At 36.0% G+C, this 18,061-nt stretch overlaps 1 protein-coding gene across 1 annotated transcript in view; it reads left to right on the top strand.

Annotated features, from left to right (window-relative positions):
* The window catches only part of LOC138692687 (probable cytochrome P450 301a1, mitochondrial), a 31,782-nt gene extending 17,312 nt beyond the window's left edge, over window positions 1-14,470 (top strand). The window contains exons 7-11 of the mRNA XM_069815810.1: window positions 1,031-1,193; window positions 4,257-4,426; window positions 8,471-8,549; window positions 10,918-11,127; window positions 14,207-14,470. Of these exons, the coding sequence (XP_069671911.1) occupies window positions 1,031-1,193; window positions 4,257-4,426; window positions 8,471-8,549; window positions 10,918-11,127; window positions 14,207-14,320 (736 nt within the window). The 3' untranslated portion in view covers window positions 14,321-14,470. The remainder of the gene's footprint in view (window positions 1-1,030; window positions 1,194-4,256; window positions 4,427-8,470; window positions 8,550-10,917; window positions 11,128-14,206) is intronic.
* Window positions 14,471-18,061: the final 3,591 nt, after the last annotated feature.

Raw genomic sequence — 18,061 nt, 5'->3', positions numbered from 1 at the left:
TACAATAAAAGGGATCAATTTTTAAAACGATTAGGATAATCACATAACCTCAATTTCTCCATACCTAACTACATTAAAAATTATCAACTGATTCCATATCTAAAATCAAGTACGATATAACCTCTTGGTATATAAGGTTAACTTTTTACATGTTTCTGTTGAGTTAGCTTAGTATTTATTTGTTAATGATACATGTACATAACTTATTTGTTGCATTTTCCCATACACACCACTGATGTGCGGCGTGTATAGAGAATTCGTAGTCACATTGCACTGCTCTTCAATATTTCCTGTTAATTTTTATCGGTGTGACAAAATATCGGTGTAATTCATGCATATTGAGCTTACTTATCGATATAAAATATCGGTGTGACAAAATCACAGATAAAAGTCACAGATATTTAATTGTCACAGTCACAGTTGTCACAGATACTTAGAAATATCGTTTAAGCTCAACTCTAGATGTCATATCATATTGTTTTAAAATGTCAGTAATATACACGCCGTTCCGCGGCCACCAAAAAGTAAACCCCTCACCTCCCATGTTTAATCAATTGCATTATATCTCTCACTCAAGATGATGATTATAATATTTCAGTTTTGTCAGTGACGGAATGCGATTTTTAAATATGATAAATACGGTTGATTATACCATTATGTAAATTAATTAACTTTTGAATTTATTAAGGCGGAGTATCTATTAATGAAGAATTAACTGTCCTTAAAATCAAAAGCCAAAATAAGTAGTCGTATGTAGAATTACAATAAAATAAGTAATTGATGTCATATTTTTAAAAATACTAATATATAGACCTACTATTACATTCTAATATATGGAATGTAATACCGTAATTGAGAAAATATTTATGCTTTCTATATTCGTAGGTAAAATAAATTAAATATACAGTTCATCTGAAGACTGCATTTGATTAATAATCTATTTGCAATACAAATACTATCGTTCAATGTAATAGATTCTTTTAGATTTGCATTAACTGGAGTGTTAATAAAATTAAACGTTTCTTTACAGAGTTTCGTTGAAATACATCAACCAGGCAATTCAGCGATTGAAAGACCTCCCTCCTGACAGTGAAAGAGAACTGACAGTTTTAGAAAAACTGCTGGCAAAAGATCCAGATCCGAGAACTGGAGTGGTCATGGCAATGGATATGTTGGGAGCCGGCATTGATACGGTGTGTATAAATATTACATGATGCTTACGTATCATAAAAATTTAACGAAGTTATTTCTCCCACTAGATATAGTTATAATAATAATAATAATAATAATAATAATAATAATAATAATAATAATAATAATAATGATAATGATAATGATAATAATAATAATAATAATAATAATAAGATTGCAAATGAAATCTTTACAAACGATAATCACGTTCACATACAATTAAAAAAAAAAAACAAAAAAATAATAATAGTATAACAACAGTAATAATTACAAATAATATCAGCAACAAAATTTTAATCGACAATGATATAAAATACAGTAGTATAAAATGTAGTATTACGAGGACAATGACATCGAAAATAATGATCACTCCTAGGACGGGATAAGTAATGGGGATTGATTGTGATGAGATCAGGCTCTAATTTTCAAAGATGATTTGATTCTGGATATACTTCCACTTAAATGTAGGTTATGTGTAACTGCGCACACAATTCTCCACAGAAGTTGGAAATATATAAAACATCATTGTCCTTTCTATCTGTCAACGTATGAAAAACGACGCGATAAAGACTTCGGCAATAGCGATGGCATGAGAATCACATCGGCAGCAGTGACAACGTGACAAGGACATCGACAATAGCGATGATGTGATAACGATATCGGCAATACCGACGATGCCATAACTACATCGACAGTACTACCGACGTGATAACGACTTCGGCAATAGTGATGTAGTGATGCCGTAGTAACGACATCGACAACAGTGACGACGTGATAACGATATAGCGGCAAAAGCGGCGAAGAGATAATCACTTTGGCAATAGCGGCGTGATATTAACATCAGCAATTACGATGACGTGATGGTTACGACGTATAATGCAATCGGCAATAGCGACGATGTGATAACGCAATCGGCAATAGTGACGAGATGATAACAGTAATATTGATAACCACATCGGTAATAGTGACGTTGTGAGAATGACCTCGATTATATTAACGATGCTATAACGACATCGGCAATAGCGACGACGTGATAACGCAGTCGGCAAGTGACGAGATGATATCGGTAAAAGTGATAACCACATCGGTAAGTGACGTCGTGAGAATCACATTGTTTATAAAAACGATGTGATAACGACATCGTAAATAGTACGACGTGATAACGCAATCGGCAATAGTGTAGTGATGAGATGATAGTTATAATAGTGATAACGTTATAACCACATCGTTAATAGTGACGTGGAAATCACATTGTTTATAACATCGATGCGATAACGACATCGGAAATAATACGACGTGATAATGCAATCGGCAATAGTGACGAGATGATATCGGTAATAGTGAAAACGTGATAACCACATCGGTAACCGTGACGTAGTGAAAATTACATCGGTTATAACAACGATGCGATAACGACATCGGAAATAGTACGACGTGACAACGCAATCGGAAATAGTGATGACATGACATCGACAATAGTGATAACCTCATATCCACATCGATAATAGCAACGTGAGATTCACATCGCTTATCATAATAATGCGATAACGACATCGGAAATAGTACAAGGTGATAACGCATTCGGCAATAGTGACGATATGATATCGTTAATAGTGATAATCACATTGGTAACAGTGATGTCGTGAAAATCACAACGGTTATAACAACGATGCGATAACGACATCGGAATTCGTTTATCGATTATTTAGCAACACTATATCTAGTAAGTTTATTTTATTTAGCGTCCTTGAAATTGATGACAGGAGACTGATATTTGGAGAGATGAACCATGCGATAATATTTTCCTAAATTTGAGGGAAGCCTACAAATATTACCCAGTTAATCTCTTAATGCGGTACTTCAAGCCATGACTCTTGGGCACAAGAAAATGTCGAAAAAAAAGTTGCTCCGGATGAATAATGATGACATCAAAATATCGACATTAACAATTATAACGAAATTATTATATCGGCAGTAATGATTATGGCACGATAAATAAATAAAAATTATTATGCTGGAGATATTATAACACTGACAACAATGATTATGACGACAATGATATCCACGATTGAGGTTCCGTTATCAAGTCATCGCCAATGTATGACGACTACAATGACAGTAGGAATGATAATATCAGTAATGTTCATTGGCAACGATTATAGGAACATCGACAGTAATAACAGATGTGATCCTCACGACGTCACTATTACCGATGTGGTTATCACGTTATCACTATTGGCAATAATGTTGATAGAGGTATGACACTGACGATAATATATTTATGTTGATGACTGAAACTTTAAAAAATACAAGACTATTATTGACAAAAAAATTAGTGATTACCTCCTATAATGACATACCAAACAAAAATTATTTCATTTCTAATAAATGAAGAGTACACTGCAAGAATGATGGATGTCACTTTCTTGTCGAAAATGAACCAAGACTATCAATGCATAGCTTAAGACATACAGAATGTACATAGTTATATGGCATTAACACTGATAGTCATTGTCCAGTAATGATCGGAAAATCACAGTTGAGCACTAAGGATTTCAAACTTTCAATTGCTTCTCCTGCAAAATGTATTCCAAATGACATCCATCATTCTTGCAGTGGACTCTTCAAATATCATCAGAAAGAGATAATGTTTCTAGATATGAATATAATGCTTCATGCTTTCTGATTCCCAATCAATTTAGTGTTTAGAATGTAATGAAAATATTGACATCACAGACAAATGTCTACACAATTAAGTAAGAGTTTCAGTTTTTTTTTTCTGTTGGCGGCTTCGAAGCTGGGTACCTGGTTCTAATGAAGTGCACTGGTAGCAATCTAAAACATGGGGGCATGAGATAGTTACTCTGCCTGCCATTAAAAATTCACTTCACTAAATCCCCCTCCCCCAAAAAAAATTTCTGTTAAAGTTTGATATCAAAATATAGATTTAAGATTCTAGTATGACACAAAATACCTTATTCATATTACATATCATTTATAGTTATTACCAATATCGATATGAATATTATGCACTAAAGGAAATTCCATTACATTTTCCCCAATAGACTTCCTATACTGCTGTTGCTGCAATGAACATGTTGAGTAAGAACCAGGATAAGCAAGAGAAACTATTCGAAGAGGTTCAACGCGTGCTGCCAAACAAGAGAGACCCATTAACCTCCGAGAAACTGAATGAACTGAAGTACTTGAAAGCCTGCATGAAGGAAACTATGAGGTATGAATAATTTCGATTATGAATATATTTTAATTTAAATATCGTCGCTATGTTTATTTAAATGAATATGTCATGATCATCGGTAGAATTGTCTACGGAGTGAACACACGTTTATTTCCCCTTGAGGAGAAGGGCACGAGCTTAGGCTGCCCTCGCACGTAGTCTGCTTGAATGGGTCCATAGTACTGCATTCCCAAAGGCTCCCTGTGCTACAGATTCCCTGCGGGCAGGCTATGAACTACAGCCTACAGAATTCCTATACTTTTCCGTGCAAGTATCACAGCAGCCCCTCAATCCCGGCCCCAAGAACACTATGAGCTCCAGGGGACAGCCCACTGTACATAACACTACCACCAGCAACTAATTACCATACACCATGGGGTTTATGTTTGGTGGCGACCCGCAGCCGAATCTACATCGAAGGCAAGTGAAAGAGGGAGAAAAGGGGAAAGATGAGAAAGTGAAACTTCAGAAAAAACTTCAACCAAGTAATATGTCCTAACCAGGATTTGAACCCGTGTCCGCTCATTTCACGGTCAAGTACGCTAACCATACCTCCACAGTGGCGGACGCGAACACTCATACAAGCTTTTTTGTTACACATTGAGTGGAAACCAAAATATCGGAATTGTCAGACAGAAGGATCTGCCGGAACAAGAGATACATTTAATATGCTCAGTCTCTTTTCAAACTACAGCGGCTACAGAGATATTTGAAAAACAATTAGAACAATTACTGTGAGAACAATCTTCGCTCGACCACGCTTTCACGGCTTGCGGCTAGTCGGCGGAACCAACTGCTAAGCCTCCCGCCTCCACCCTGCTGAAGTCGCATCGGGCGTCAGTGTGAGTTATACTCTTTCAAGTTAAGCAGGGGTTCTTAGGCGACGCAATGCAGTATGTGTAATACAGTATGTTAAGTTACTATGACTCAATTCAGATATTTTATTCGATTATTATTTCTGGGGGGTCATTAAAAAGCAAAGTGTATAAGAGAAATCCACACACTTTAGATGAACTGAAAAATAACATGCGTGAAAAAATTGTCTTCATTTCTCAGAGGGAACTGCAAAGAGTAATGGCTAATTTCCTAAGCAGATGCCAGAAATTTACGTAAAATGAAAGGGGTATGGATATAGATGAGTAAATTACTTTATTTTTCAAGTATTTATTTTTTAACTGTGTATTAGTAGTTATTGTTTAAGTGTTTATTAATAATAACTTATGCGACAAATTGTAGATAGATTTTAATGTGTTTATTAGTAATAACTTTATTTGTGTTTATTTTTAAATGTTTATTAATAATAACTTAGGCGACAAACTGCAGGTAGATTTACTACAAATTTCCTGACATCCGTTCACAGCGGTTATATGCTTGATTCGCCCATGACCCACAGGCAGCGGAAGCGGACGCGCGGAGAATTGTTCACTCAGTATGTAACAAATGTAGAAGTAGAATCGTAAGGAAAACAGAAATCCGTGGCCACAGCACCTTCAGCCATCATAAATCTCACAGATCTGCAGTTATCTTTCTTCTGTCACCTTTGGATAATAACTTTTTTTTAATCTGTAATTTTATATATTAAAAAGGCGAAAATGAAAATTCCTAGCTCCGTAAATGATAAACTGTAGGACCTCAATAAATATAGTTAAATTACGCTCAAATTTTATAATATAAAACGCGAAACCTTAGATTTTGAGTATAAGTGTTTGATTGCCCTGTACCTGGTTCATTCCATGATACCACTTAATAACTAGAAGAATTCGAAGATGGTGGATGACTGATTGAGGATGCATCCTACTGATAGTAATTCAAGGATTGTACAATTAATATTTTTCGTATTTTAATTATTCTGATAAAGTTCAGATCAGCAGATCTCTTTGCATTACTCTCAGAAATAATTTATGTAACGACTATATTTTTCCTTAATGTCTGGAAAAATTCCATCTCCATCCCAGTACTTTTTTCCAATCAATGTGTCTGCAGATCCTTATTTTCTGCAAAAGGACATGAAAGATCCTGTAAGTTATGTTACTTATTTTCCATTTTGTCTTCCAGTTGTCAGCTGATGTTTTTCTAGGTAATGAAATTATTGTACTGCATGCTTCTGATATGTTGTCCTGAAGACTGAATTTGGAAGTGTATTTTATTAGGTTAGTACATAAGTTCGTAGCGTTTTTGATTGATATGGTAGCTGTGTCACTATAATATTTTAATTTTAGTACGCTATTTTATGACGCCTTATCAACAGCTTAGGTTATTTAGCGTCTGAATGAGATGAAGGTGATAATGCCGGTGAAATGAGCCCGGGGTGCAGCACCGAAAGTTACCCAGCATTTGCTCATATTGGGTTGAGGGAAAACCCCGGAAAAACCTCAACCAGGTAACTTTCCCCGACAGGGAATCGAACCCGGGCCACCTGGTTTCGCGGCCAGACGTGCTAACCGTTAATCCACAGGTGTGGACGTCACTATAGTAGGGCCTACTATTAAATGAATGAAAGTATAGAAAAACGCTACTAACTTATGCACCAACCTAATAATAATGTGGCATTTCTTTTATTTTAATGTCGTTCTAACAGTAGAAGGCAAATCAAAGTAGTTGTTGCTCTAACGTGCAATATCTGCTTCATATGAAAGTGCCAAAACTTGCTCAAATTCTTGCAAATATTACATGTATTACTCGACCGAGGCGAGTGGAGCCGCGAGCGTAATGTGAACTATCGCGATGCGGTATTACGAACGCAGGAGCAGTACAAGTGGCGCTCCGGGCTGCAGGACTCCACTGGCCTCGGTCGAGTAATACCGTGTTCACCGATATTCCTGACACAAGAGGGAGTCTAGGTGACCGGTGGCCATGCTATAGGCCTATGTAAACATAGTTTAACGAATAATGCACATTAAGTGGAAATACTTTTAGTATAGAGGTTAATATTACAAGCGGAAGAAAAATTAAGTTCAAATTAAAAAAATTATTATTGTCTAGAGTGCACGAGATATCTAAAAATATTATGTATTTTTTTCAGAACTTGAGGTTTCATTATTTACATAATTCCTAATCGAAAATATTCGTGTATTAGCCATATTTCAGTAAGGATATTCATCCGTGTCAGCAGTAAATAACAATTAATGGATAATTAATTTATTTATTTGTACTAACACAATTAAATGTCTGAACATTACAATCTTATTGCGGATAAAATAGCTACGAAATATATAAAATGTTGGATTAATTTTAACTGCAGACTTGATAATTTCAATGAATATGAAGTCGGGATTCTTTTAGTTGGTTATTTAACGACGCTGTATCAACTACGAAGTTATTTAGTGTCGATTGGATTGGTGATAAGGAGATGATATTTGGCGAGATGATGCCGATGATTCGCTATATATTATCTGACATTTGCCTTACGATTGGAGAAAACCTAGGAAAATCCCAATCAGGTAATTAGACCAAGTGGGACTCGAACCCGCGCCCGAATGCAACTTCGAATCGGCAGGCAAGTGCCTTAGCTGGCTGAGCGACGCCGGTGGTTTCTGGAATCTTTAAAGGGATAAAATTTATTTTACAATTTTCATCATTTAAGAAGTGTAGTATAGACAGCACTCCAAAGACTGGATCTAATTTGTTTTCAAGAGGAGGGAGTGACGAGGACAAGGAGTCTTATATGTTGAGCCTTTAAAATGACTTAATATACATGAATGATCAACAACTGAAACAACATACGGGAGAAAGTACTCAACCATAAGAAGACGGCACAGAGTTTCAAAGATATTAAGTAATGAGGAAAGAGAGTTTATAAAGCCTACTTCAAGCGAATTCACAACACGTGGAGTAAAATTAGATTAGATGGAATGAACAAAATAGACTGGAGATTTCTTTGGTCTGACTCCTTTTACTTAAAGAAAACTATGGATATAACATTCGACACTCCGTGTGTTCTACATTTCACAAATAGAAATGAAGGAATTTCAATAAAACTGTCTGCAGTAAATTAGATAAAATATGTTATAAAATATTTTTCTTTGTCTAATTTGTTTTCAGAATATCTCCTATCGCTGGTGGCAATCAGAGAACGCTAGTCAAGGACTTGGTTCTAGCAAACTACCGCGTACCTAAAGGAGTAAGTATACGTAACTCAATATTCTATATACAGAGTGTCTCAGGAGGAATGTAAAATAGTTCAGGATAATGTAATTTTGGTTAATCTACACCGATTTAACCTGATATATCTGTGTTCTAATTCTAACGGTTGGGGAGAAATTAAGGGGAGAAATATTGGAACGTCATGCGGTTCCGTGCACTGTTCTTGGCGTATTACGCCGAATCTTCTGCACACGACAGCATCTGAGCACTGCAACGCCAGCGCAATACACACAACTGAATACACGTTCACTTGTCATTTAATTAATGTATTCACATAGTGAATATGCTTGTTGTTTATGGACTTTGTGATGGCAATGCATTGGCTACTGTTGAGGAATATGGACGTTTTCGTCCACACCTGTGGAGTAACGGTCAGCGCGTCTGGCCGCGAAACCAGGTGGTCCGGGTTCGAGTCCCGGTCGGGGCAAGTTACCTGGTTGAGGTTTTTTCCGGGGTTTTCCCTCAACCCAATGTGAGCAAATGCTGGGTAACTTTCGGTGTTGGACCTCGGACTCATTTCACCGGCATTATCACCTTCATATCATTCAGACGCTAAATAACCTGAGATGTTGATACAGCGTCGTAAAATAACCCAATAAAAAGATAAAATAAAATAGACGTCTTCCCAATGGAAGAGTTCTATCTAGCTGTGTGTCTTCCCGTGCTTAATGGGTGTTATCTGAAACTGGGAAGCTACCAAGTATTTCATTGAGGTCGGAAATAGAACCGGTACTGGTACCTGATATGAGTTTAAAATTCATGGAATTCATAAGAAGGGTACCCTTAGTAATATGTTTTGTGTAAATATTTTGTTTTCTTACTGAATTTCTACTTAATTATAAAAGAAATTTATTGAAACAACACAAGATGCAGCATTTTCAATGATTTATCATATCACAATGTTGTGAAACGTCTATAATGCCTCTCTTAATTTAAAAGTTCGCCCATATATAACATCCTAACCGTTACATTTCAGACATAGATATATAAGATTAAGTCGATGTAGGTTAACCCAAACTATGTACAGTAGTGGCAAAAAAACCGGACCGATCCTTGTAGCTGATTTCAGAGCCTTGTTCACTCCAGAGCACGATAGACTGGTAACTAAGACTTTCGTGGTTCGTATCCTGCCTGGGAAGGAAACTTCTTTTTGTTCCTTATTCAAATTTATTCCCAATACTTTTTTGATTGCAGCGATATTTTACTACTTAATTAACTTATTATCCCCAGAACATGAATTTTACCATCTATCGAAAGGTAGTGGGAATAAATTTGAATAAGGAACAAAAAAAAGTTTCCTTCCCAGGGAGGATTCGAACCACGAGAGTCTTAGTTACCAGTCTATCGTGCTCTGGAGTGAACAGGGCTCTGAAATCAGCTACAAGGGTCGGTCCGGTTTTTTTGCCACTACTGTACATTATCTTGTACAGTCTATATACTTAATAATTGAAATATGTACATTAATTCTCATACAAAGCATGTACTCGATAAGACTTCATTAATTTTATTGAGATTGTAAAGAGACTAGTTTCCTAGCAAGCATTATTCAACATTATATCAGACTACTCAACCACCAGGTGATAACCAAGCCTCCTTCGGTGTGGTCGTAGCGTAACAGTCAGAAATAACAGCACATAGCAGATTATCGTAATGTAATGTGTCAAAAATGCAACAACCTTTATTTTGCATAAAAGTTACAACTCTGAAAAGGGGCAATAGTAACATAAACATAACTGTGCAATAAAATATACACTTGAATTTCTAAAAGTTTCACCGTCCTACTTTAAAACAAGCTCTCAGAATGAATATTTTAGTGATCTATACAGAGTGTCTTAAACCTCTAGGGTCAAAATTATACAGATGGGACTCTAAACAGAGCATTTTGACATAAGAAACTAGTGATCGGAAATGGATATTTCGGATGCCACGAGATCTTGGGAGTGCATGTGAAGGACGTTTCTGCAAGCTGCTTTAATTTTCATAACAAACAACTGCCATGGTAATATTTGTTATATGTTATTGCTTACTGTTTATGTCTGACTGTCGAAGATGGAGTGTATTACTAGTCACAGGAACTTTCAGGCATGTTTAGCTCCCTGGCCAGCTCTCTGTGGCTTGAAAAACGCAGTCTAAGTTTCTATTCACGGCAATAAATGTTTTCCAATTGGGATGACGCCCGTTGGAAAACTTTTCTCTGTACATTCGTTGGACTTTCTGGGCACTACATCCTACTGCATCATACATTAAACGCATATCTGCAAGTTCCTGTGACGAATAATGCTCCATCTCCATGAGTCTCAACACATATTCAGTAAGACAAATACTGACGTGGTATCTTTTTACAGACGAGCATCATAATGCCCGGCTTGTTACTGAGCAGACTGGACAAGCATTTCCCGCAAGCAAATAAGTTCATTCCAGAACGGTGGCTGAAAGGTGAGCCAGAATCTAAGATGAAGTTACACGCATTCGTCACTCTGCCGTTCGGATTTGGGCCAAGAATGTGTATTGGCAGAAGATTCGCAGAACTGGAGATTGAAACACTGTTGGCAAAAGTAAGTACAGCTACATGGGGATGTAGTAACTTTATAACAAATAAGTATACAAAAATTAATAATTGATTATACGTGACTATTACACTTTTACTACGTCATATTACTTTTGGCCAATAAAACGGTACAAAAGGACGTCTTTCAACCAATCATGGCTGATTATCGCACAATTTTATCGCGTCCCTAGCATTTGTTTAATTTTATCGCGTCCCTAGCATTTGTTTATTTTCATAACTACCCTAGCATTTGTTTCTTTGTTTGCCAACATTTCAAACAGCACTGGTCTGGACGTCAAAAAACAGAAAATTACAAACCACTCCAGTCGATGCACAGCAGTTTCAAATATGACTCGCATTGGCATTCAAGAACAAGAATTAATAAACATCACTGGTCATAGCTATGCATCTTCCCTGAAACCCTATTTACAAATAAATGAAGAGCACCATTCGGAAATCCTGAATAAGTTTAGAAATACACCATGTACATCAACGAGTTCATTTCTTTTACGCACACGTCCAATATAATATCAACTGAACCACCAACCACTAAAACATTCAAATTTGAAAATTGTACTTCCAATAATTGTTCCTTTTAAAATTATTCATGTTTATTTTTTATTTCATCATCCCTAATTAAAACCTTTCTAACACTTGTTTACATTATTTAGGTTATGTTATAGTTTCTGCTATATGATATTATGGATAGTCACGTATCAGAGATTGTTTAATATTAAGATTTATTGAAAATCATCTGTCAAGTGACGTTGATTACTGGGATCCGGATAATTGAAGTGGAATGCAACTGCTGTAATAAAAATGAAAGTGAATCAACAAAGCCTTCTTAACTAGTAACCGTCTACAGAGTTCAATGAAGATTCCATAATTGGCACAAATGATAACAAGAAAACAGCTGATCATAACACACTACTACGCTAGATGTAGCGTAATATTTGTAATGTTGAGATGGTACAATAATACATTTGAAGCCAGTTGTATTTTCGTAAGTCAATTACTATTTTATTGTATTAGAGTACTTCGTTACATCTAATCTTTATATACTTTCTTCTAATCGTGCAATAGTCAATTAAATCCCATTCGAGTTTCGATTTTCTCTAGATAAATCAAAACCTCTAGTGAGGTTACTGTTGATAAAATTGAAACCGAAATTATATAATCAAGGTTAAAATAATCAGTTCTGACAATACGAACCTCAGTCAGGTAAGGTTAGTTGATTGATCCATAAGTTACTTTGCTAGTCAGATCAGCCATCCATAGGTGCATTCAGTCTATACTAACATGCAATCTGTCAGCTAAAGAAACAGCCAGTATTTCACAGGCGAGTCAGTAAATTACAAACGAAGTAGCAACCTACGTTTTAAATGTGACGCCAAAAGCTATCACTGCTAGATGACAGTATTATCAGGTGATGTGCTCACAAGCGCTATAAGCGAAACGAAGACGCAGCAGTTGCAGGAAAGCGGAACTGGTGTACGAGAGTACCATTGTCGAGCAGTGTGCGATTTTCTTGAGAAATTGGTTTGACAGCAAAGAGTATCCATAAAGAAATTTAGTGTATGGCGAGAATTACCTGTCATGCCAAGCTGTCTACAATTGGCTAAAGAAATTCTCTGAACAGGGCCGGTTCTGGTTTATTAGACGCCTGCGTGCTATGGTCCGTCCCAGGAATATGTAGAGAAGAAAGACGAAACAAGACCTCTGCGCAAGTGGTATGTGGGTAGGACTAAGGCCAATGACTGCTCTGGAGAGAGGCATTGTTTGAACGAAGCGAACAATCTCTTGCAGGGAGGGGATCATTTCCATCTGAACTCTACTCTACCTTCTACCACGAGCTTTTTATTCCTTAGCGGCCTCGAGCTGATGCTGCCCGCAATAGAGTCCGGCTCAGATAGACTCTGTCCCCATATGCGCGAAGTCACTGTACAGAATCCTGGGACCGATCATATATATAATTGGCCGCCCTAAACAATCCACATCGCGAGTACAGTCACAGCTCAACCCAACCCATGCTAGCCTATTAGTATAATTATATTTTGTGACACAACCATGTAATTGACAAAGAAAAATCCATAAAAATTTTTATATAGGATATTTATTTGAATTTTATAAACATAGAAAATGTAAAAAAAAAAAAAAAAAAAAATGTGTCAAACAGAAGTAACTGTTAATCAATACATTAGAACAGCGCTTTTCTTGGTTTCTTATTTGCCAGTTCATCAATAACATCTTATAAGTCAAATTTCTCACACAACTTATTTTCTATAGCTAGCAATCCTAAATCATTAAACCTTTCTTGAGTGATTGTTGTTCTTAAATATGTTTTAATAAGTTTGAGCTTTGAAAAATTCCTTTCGCTGATGCTACACTCATAAGTAATGTGAGAAAAATTCTCAAAGCTACAAATTAGGAAATGATGACGTGAAGTTATTTTGTGTAATGTAGGTCAAGTTTCTTAATGGATCAGTTTCTGAAACGTCATCATTGCCATTGCTCAAAGTTCTGAATGTTATCAGCTCATTGAAGAGCTCAGGACGATCAACATCTTTAAGATTTGCACTTCCTTAAGTAATTCGAAGAGAAACATCTAAATCAGAACAACATTTTTTAAATTTCATTCTCTGTCATTTCTCTGAATTCACAAAGAAATATAAATATACTACGGAGTATTACATTCATTCAGATTTTGAAATCTTTCCTTAATGGAATTTAATGCAGTGTCAACAATTATTAAATAAAATTTATTCCAAGCAATTCTTTTGGATTTTTCTTTCTTCGTGGGGACTTCATGTTGGATTGAGAAATATAACAGTATCACCAAACAGCTCGTCTTATTGAAAGAGATGTAGAGCAAAGGATTATTAACACCTTCAGACCAAATTGGTATTTATGATCTGAAGTAAGAATGCAATTGTTAAAAGCAGCAAAATGTCCTTTTAAAATCACAATAAGATAAGCATGCAATATCAGATAGGTGTCATGAGACAGATAAATAGATAAACAGAAAAATAAAAGTGGTGGTATTACAAATTAGACTAATGTAACTCATGTATGTGTGTATTTTCCAGCTCATCAGGAACTTCAGGATTGAATATAATTATGGAGATATGCAATTCGTTAGTAGACTACTATACACGCCGTCATCACCGCTGAAGTTCAAGATGATAGACAGAGAGAACTGAAGACGGGAGTAACACAGTATTACAAAAGTTCAGATTAATTAACTGGGGACATTTTGATTGTTCTATCATTAGATTGATGTTACTCTATCAAAATCCTCAAAATGTATTCTCTTATATTACAATTACTAAACTGTTTTCAGTTTATAGTATTTTGTGATAAAGAAAGTTCCATTTAAAAACAAGATATTTTAGTTGCGATATATGTATATTATATATACGTAAATATGTGTACTTGCTATTCATACGTACTTGTAAAGATTAATATTTATTTTTAATAAAATAAAATTAAGTCAATAAATAATACATATTATTCAATTATGTGATAATAATGAATGCTTCGAATTATACAAGGTCTCCTAATTTTATTGATGGTATGTTAAAATATTTATTATAAACATTGCATGGTCGTATTTATACAAATAGTTTGTGGCCTTCGTTTTCAAATGCCCAGAAGTCATAACACTATTTGTAATAACACAATTATTTATTAATGGAAGAAACATGAAAATTAAGTAATGAAGTAAACAATGCATTATAATGATATAAGCTACACAAATCATGATAAAGGAATAATGTAAATAATGAATTAAACTTATAACTACATGTAAATATTGTCCCCAGATTTAACTCAAAGCATCGCCAATATTATAATATATAATTATCACAGCCCTGGGCATAAAGGGGAAGTAAAAAGGAAAGGAGATACTCCCGCTCATGTCCTTTTTTCTTACTCTGCTTTATAAACAAACACAGTCAGACAGTGTACATTAGTGGTGGACTTTAGGCGACAGCGAGAGTCGAAAGCTATGATATCTGCCTTTTACAATCCGTCACTCAGCAATGCTTGCCTACCTGTGTATTCGTATCGGTTCAGAAATAACTGTCTCAGCCAGGGAAGGTGGCATGGGAAGTCATGAGATAGTCTGCATGACTCAATCGAGTTAATAACGCCTAGAAATGAATTATCATCATAATCGGCACAATAGTCCACTTCGGGTCATAGCTTTCCTTTCAAGTTGCTATCAGGCTTCTCTATTCGATGCTAATACTCGAAATGCATCCTAAAAGATTAGTATCCTGAACCCCTACATTTTATCATCTGACTTTGGATCGTCATTTTGGCCTTTTGCCTTCAGATTTTAGGTAAATAGACCTATTCTTCTGGTGTTCATTGGATCTTATAATATGAACAGCACATTTTAATGTTCGTACATTTATGTAAGGTATCATGTCTATATCTTTAAGTAGGTCATACAATTCGCTGTTGTACCGTACCGAACGAATTGTTTTTTTCATCAGTTTTGTTAGTGTCTATGTTTTTTCTCAATATGTAAAGATTGGATTAATTAATGTTTATATAAACTAGTTTTATGTTATTTAATTATATAGGCTGTGGTATAATCTATGACCATGAGAGAAATATAGAAAATTAAATGCATAGATATCAATACATGTGTGACACGCTCAGCCGAACCTCAGTCAAGGAGCCCTTAAGGAAGACTCAGATAAAGATGTATAAGGTCATGGTGTTGCCCATAATGCTTCATGTGTGCGAGATGTGGGTAATGACTAGAAAGCAAGAAAGCCACATAAAAGAGGCCAAAATGAGATTTCTCCCAATAATGAAGGGCTGCATTATGAGTAGTTGCATCTGAGCAGTCATTATTTTTGTTTACTTGCGAACGTAAATGACGTGAAAATCCACATGTCTCATATGAATTGGAACGGGCTGGTCCTAAAGTTAATGTTTGGTGCGCGGTAAGTCGCTATAATCTGTATTGGTTGTTTATCTTCGCAAAGAAAACAGTTCGATCAGGACCATACCTAGACATGTTGGAAAACTTTTCCGAACCACAACTGCAACAGGAAAACAACATGGGTATCGTCTTTCAACAGGATAGTGCACTACCTCATTGGGCAACAGACGTCCGTGATTATCTGGACGACACATTTGGTAACAACTGGTGTTGTCGAGGAGGGCTAATTATGTGGCCTCCAAATTCCCCAGACATGACAACACCCGATTTCTTTCCTTGGGGTTTCGTGAAGAATTATGTGTATGCACAACGACCCAGCGATATTCATGATTTCAGAGCAAAGATTTTCTCAGCTTTTGAGAAAGTTACGCCTGAGATGTCAGACCATACATGGGAGAAATTAGCCTCGAGATATGAACTGTGTCGTGCTCGCAATGGTGGGCACGTTGACGTTTTGGCCAAAACTTCCATTCTTCTAGAATACATGTACAAATTATTTAACAATAAATAGCAACAGTTCTCATTTTATCACGTATTTTATGTCTTCCCAAACGGATCACCAGGTAAATAAACATTAGTAAGTAAATTGAAGGATTCAGAGCCATAATGGGCCAAGCGCCATTTATTAAAAACGGAGAAAGTAAGGGTTAAAAGTAAGTGAATACCATAGTTTAATGAAGATTGACATATCATTTTATTTTAATGTTATATTACTTGCTATATGTTTCCATTGGTTTATTATAATAACTTAATTTAACCCTTGTTTTCTACGTCTTTAATATATGGCGCTTGGCCCACTATGGTTCTGAACCCTTCAATTGTGAACAGAATGTCCTTGAATATCACTGGCCACGGAACTACCAATCGAGTGAATCTAGGGATACTGCAAGACCTAGAACGAGATGAAAGGATGACCTTTCTTGGGAATGGAATAAGTCCAGACAGCTTAGTCCTTGACGTAGGTAGAAGACGAAATTACTTTCTAAGTCATGATATTTTTATGGACATACCGGGAACATAAAATTAAGAAAATATATCATCATCATCATCATCATCATCATCTAAGCATAAGGCCAAATGCTTATTATGGTCTCAGTGCTAAATTTTTAGTTCATCTCTTTTTTGGACTGCCAAGGGATTCTTCCCATTTAGATACTAATATTAGGAGTAAAAAATAATAAATACGAGGTGATGGTCAGCTACAAATCGTAAGAATGCTTCTCAGGAAGAATTAACTGAAATGGGCCCTACTCGCGACCTGCATAGCTCGGTCGGGTAAGGCGCTGGCCTGCTGATCAGGAGTTGCGCTCGGAAGCGGGTTCGATTCCCACTTGGGCTGATTACCTGGTTGGTTTTTTCCGAGGTTTTCCCCAACTACAAGGCAAATGTCAGGTAATCTATGGCAAATCCTCGGCCTTATCTCGCTATCACCAATTTCATCGACGCTAAATAACCTCGTAGTTGATACAGCATCGTTAAATAACCAATTTAAAAAAATAGGCCCTACTATTGCGAGAAATAGCAAGTCAACCTAGATTCAATTATAGATATAATGGTGAAAGTGGTTTTTGCGCAAACCTAACCAGACAAATGTAAAAATTTCCTGTCCGAAGTAACTCCTAACATTTCGAAATAAAATTAAGTAGGTTTTGACTTTAAGCAGATAGTTTTCGTTGAACTGACGATGCAGGTGAGTCCATGGTCTAACTCTCATGTTTCGTGACGGAATAAAGTAGACATTTACAAAAGAAAGCAACTAGACAACTTTATCGAGATAAGCGTCATTTTTATTGACCATTCCACGTAAATGTTCATATTCCTGATAAAATGTTTCAATGTTGCAACAAAGTAACCTTCATCCTCTTATCTGCTCTCAACAACGTGATAAACGAGTTTTATCTGGAATAGGGATATGATTATTTCTTTATCAAGTTATTGGTCTAATACATGTACAGTTACAGCCAATTATAGAATATTATTCTGA

This window comes from Periplaneta americana, chromosome 17 (genome assembly GCF_040183065.1).
Source record: "Periplaneta americana isolate PAMFEO1 chromosome 17, P.americana_PAMFEO1_priV1, whole genome shotgun sequence".
Taxonomy (NCBI): domain Eukaryota; kingdom Metazoa; phylum Arthropoda; class Insecta; order Blattodea; family Blattidae; genus Periplaneta; species Periplaneta americana.
Note: the sequence above shows the minus strand (reverse complement) of the source record. Positions and strands in the feature narration are given on the sequence as shown.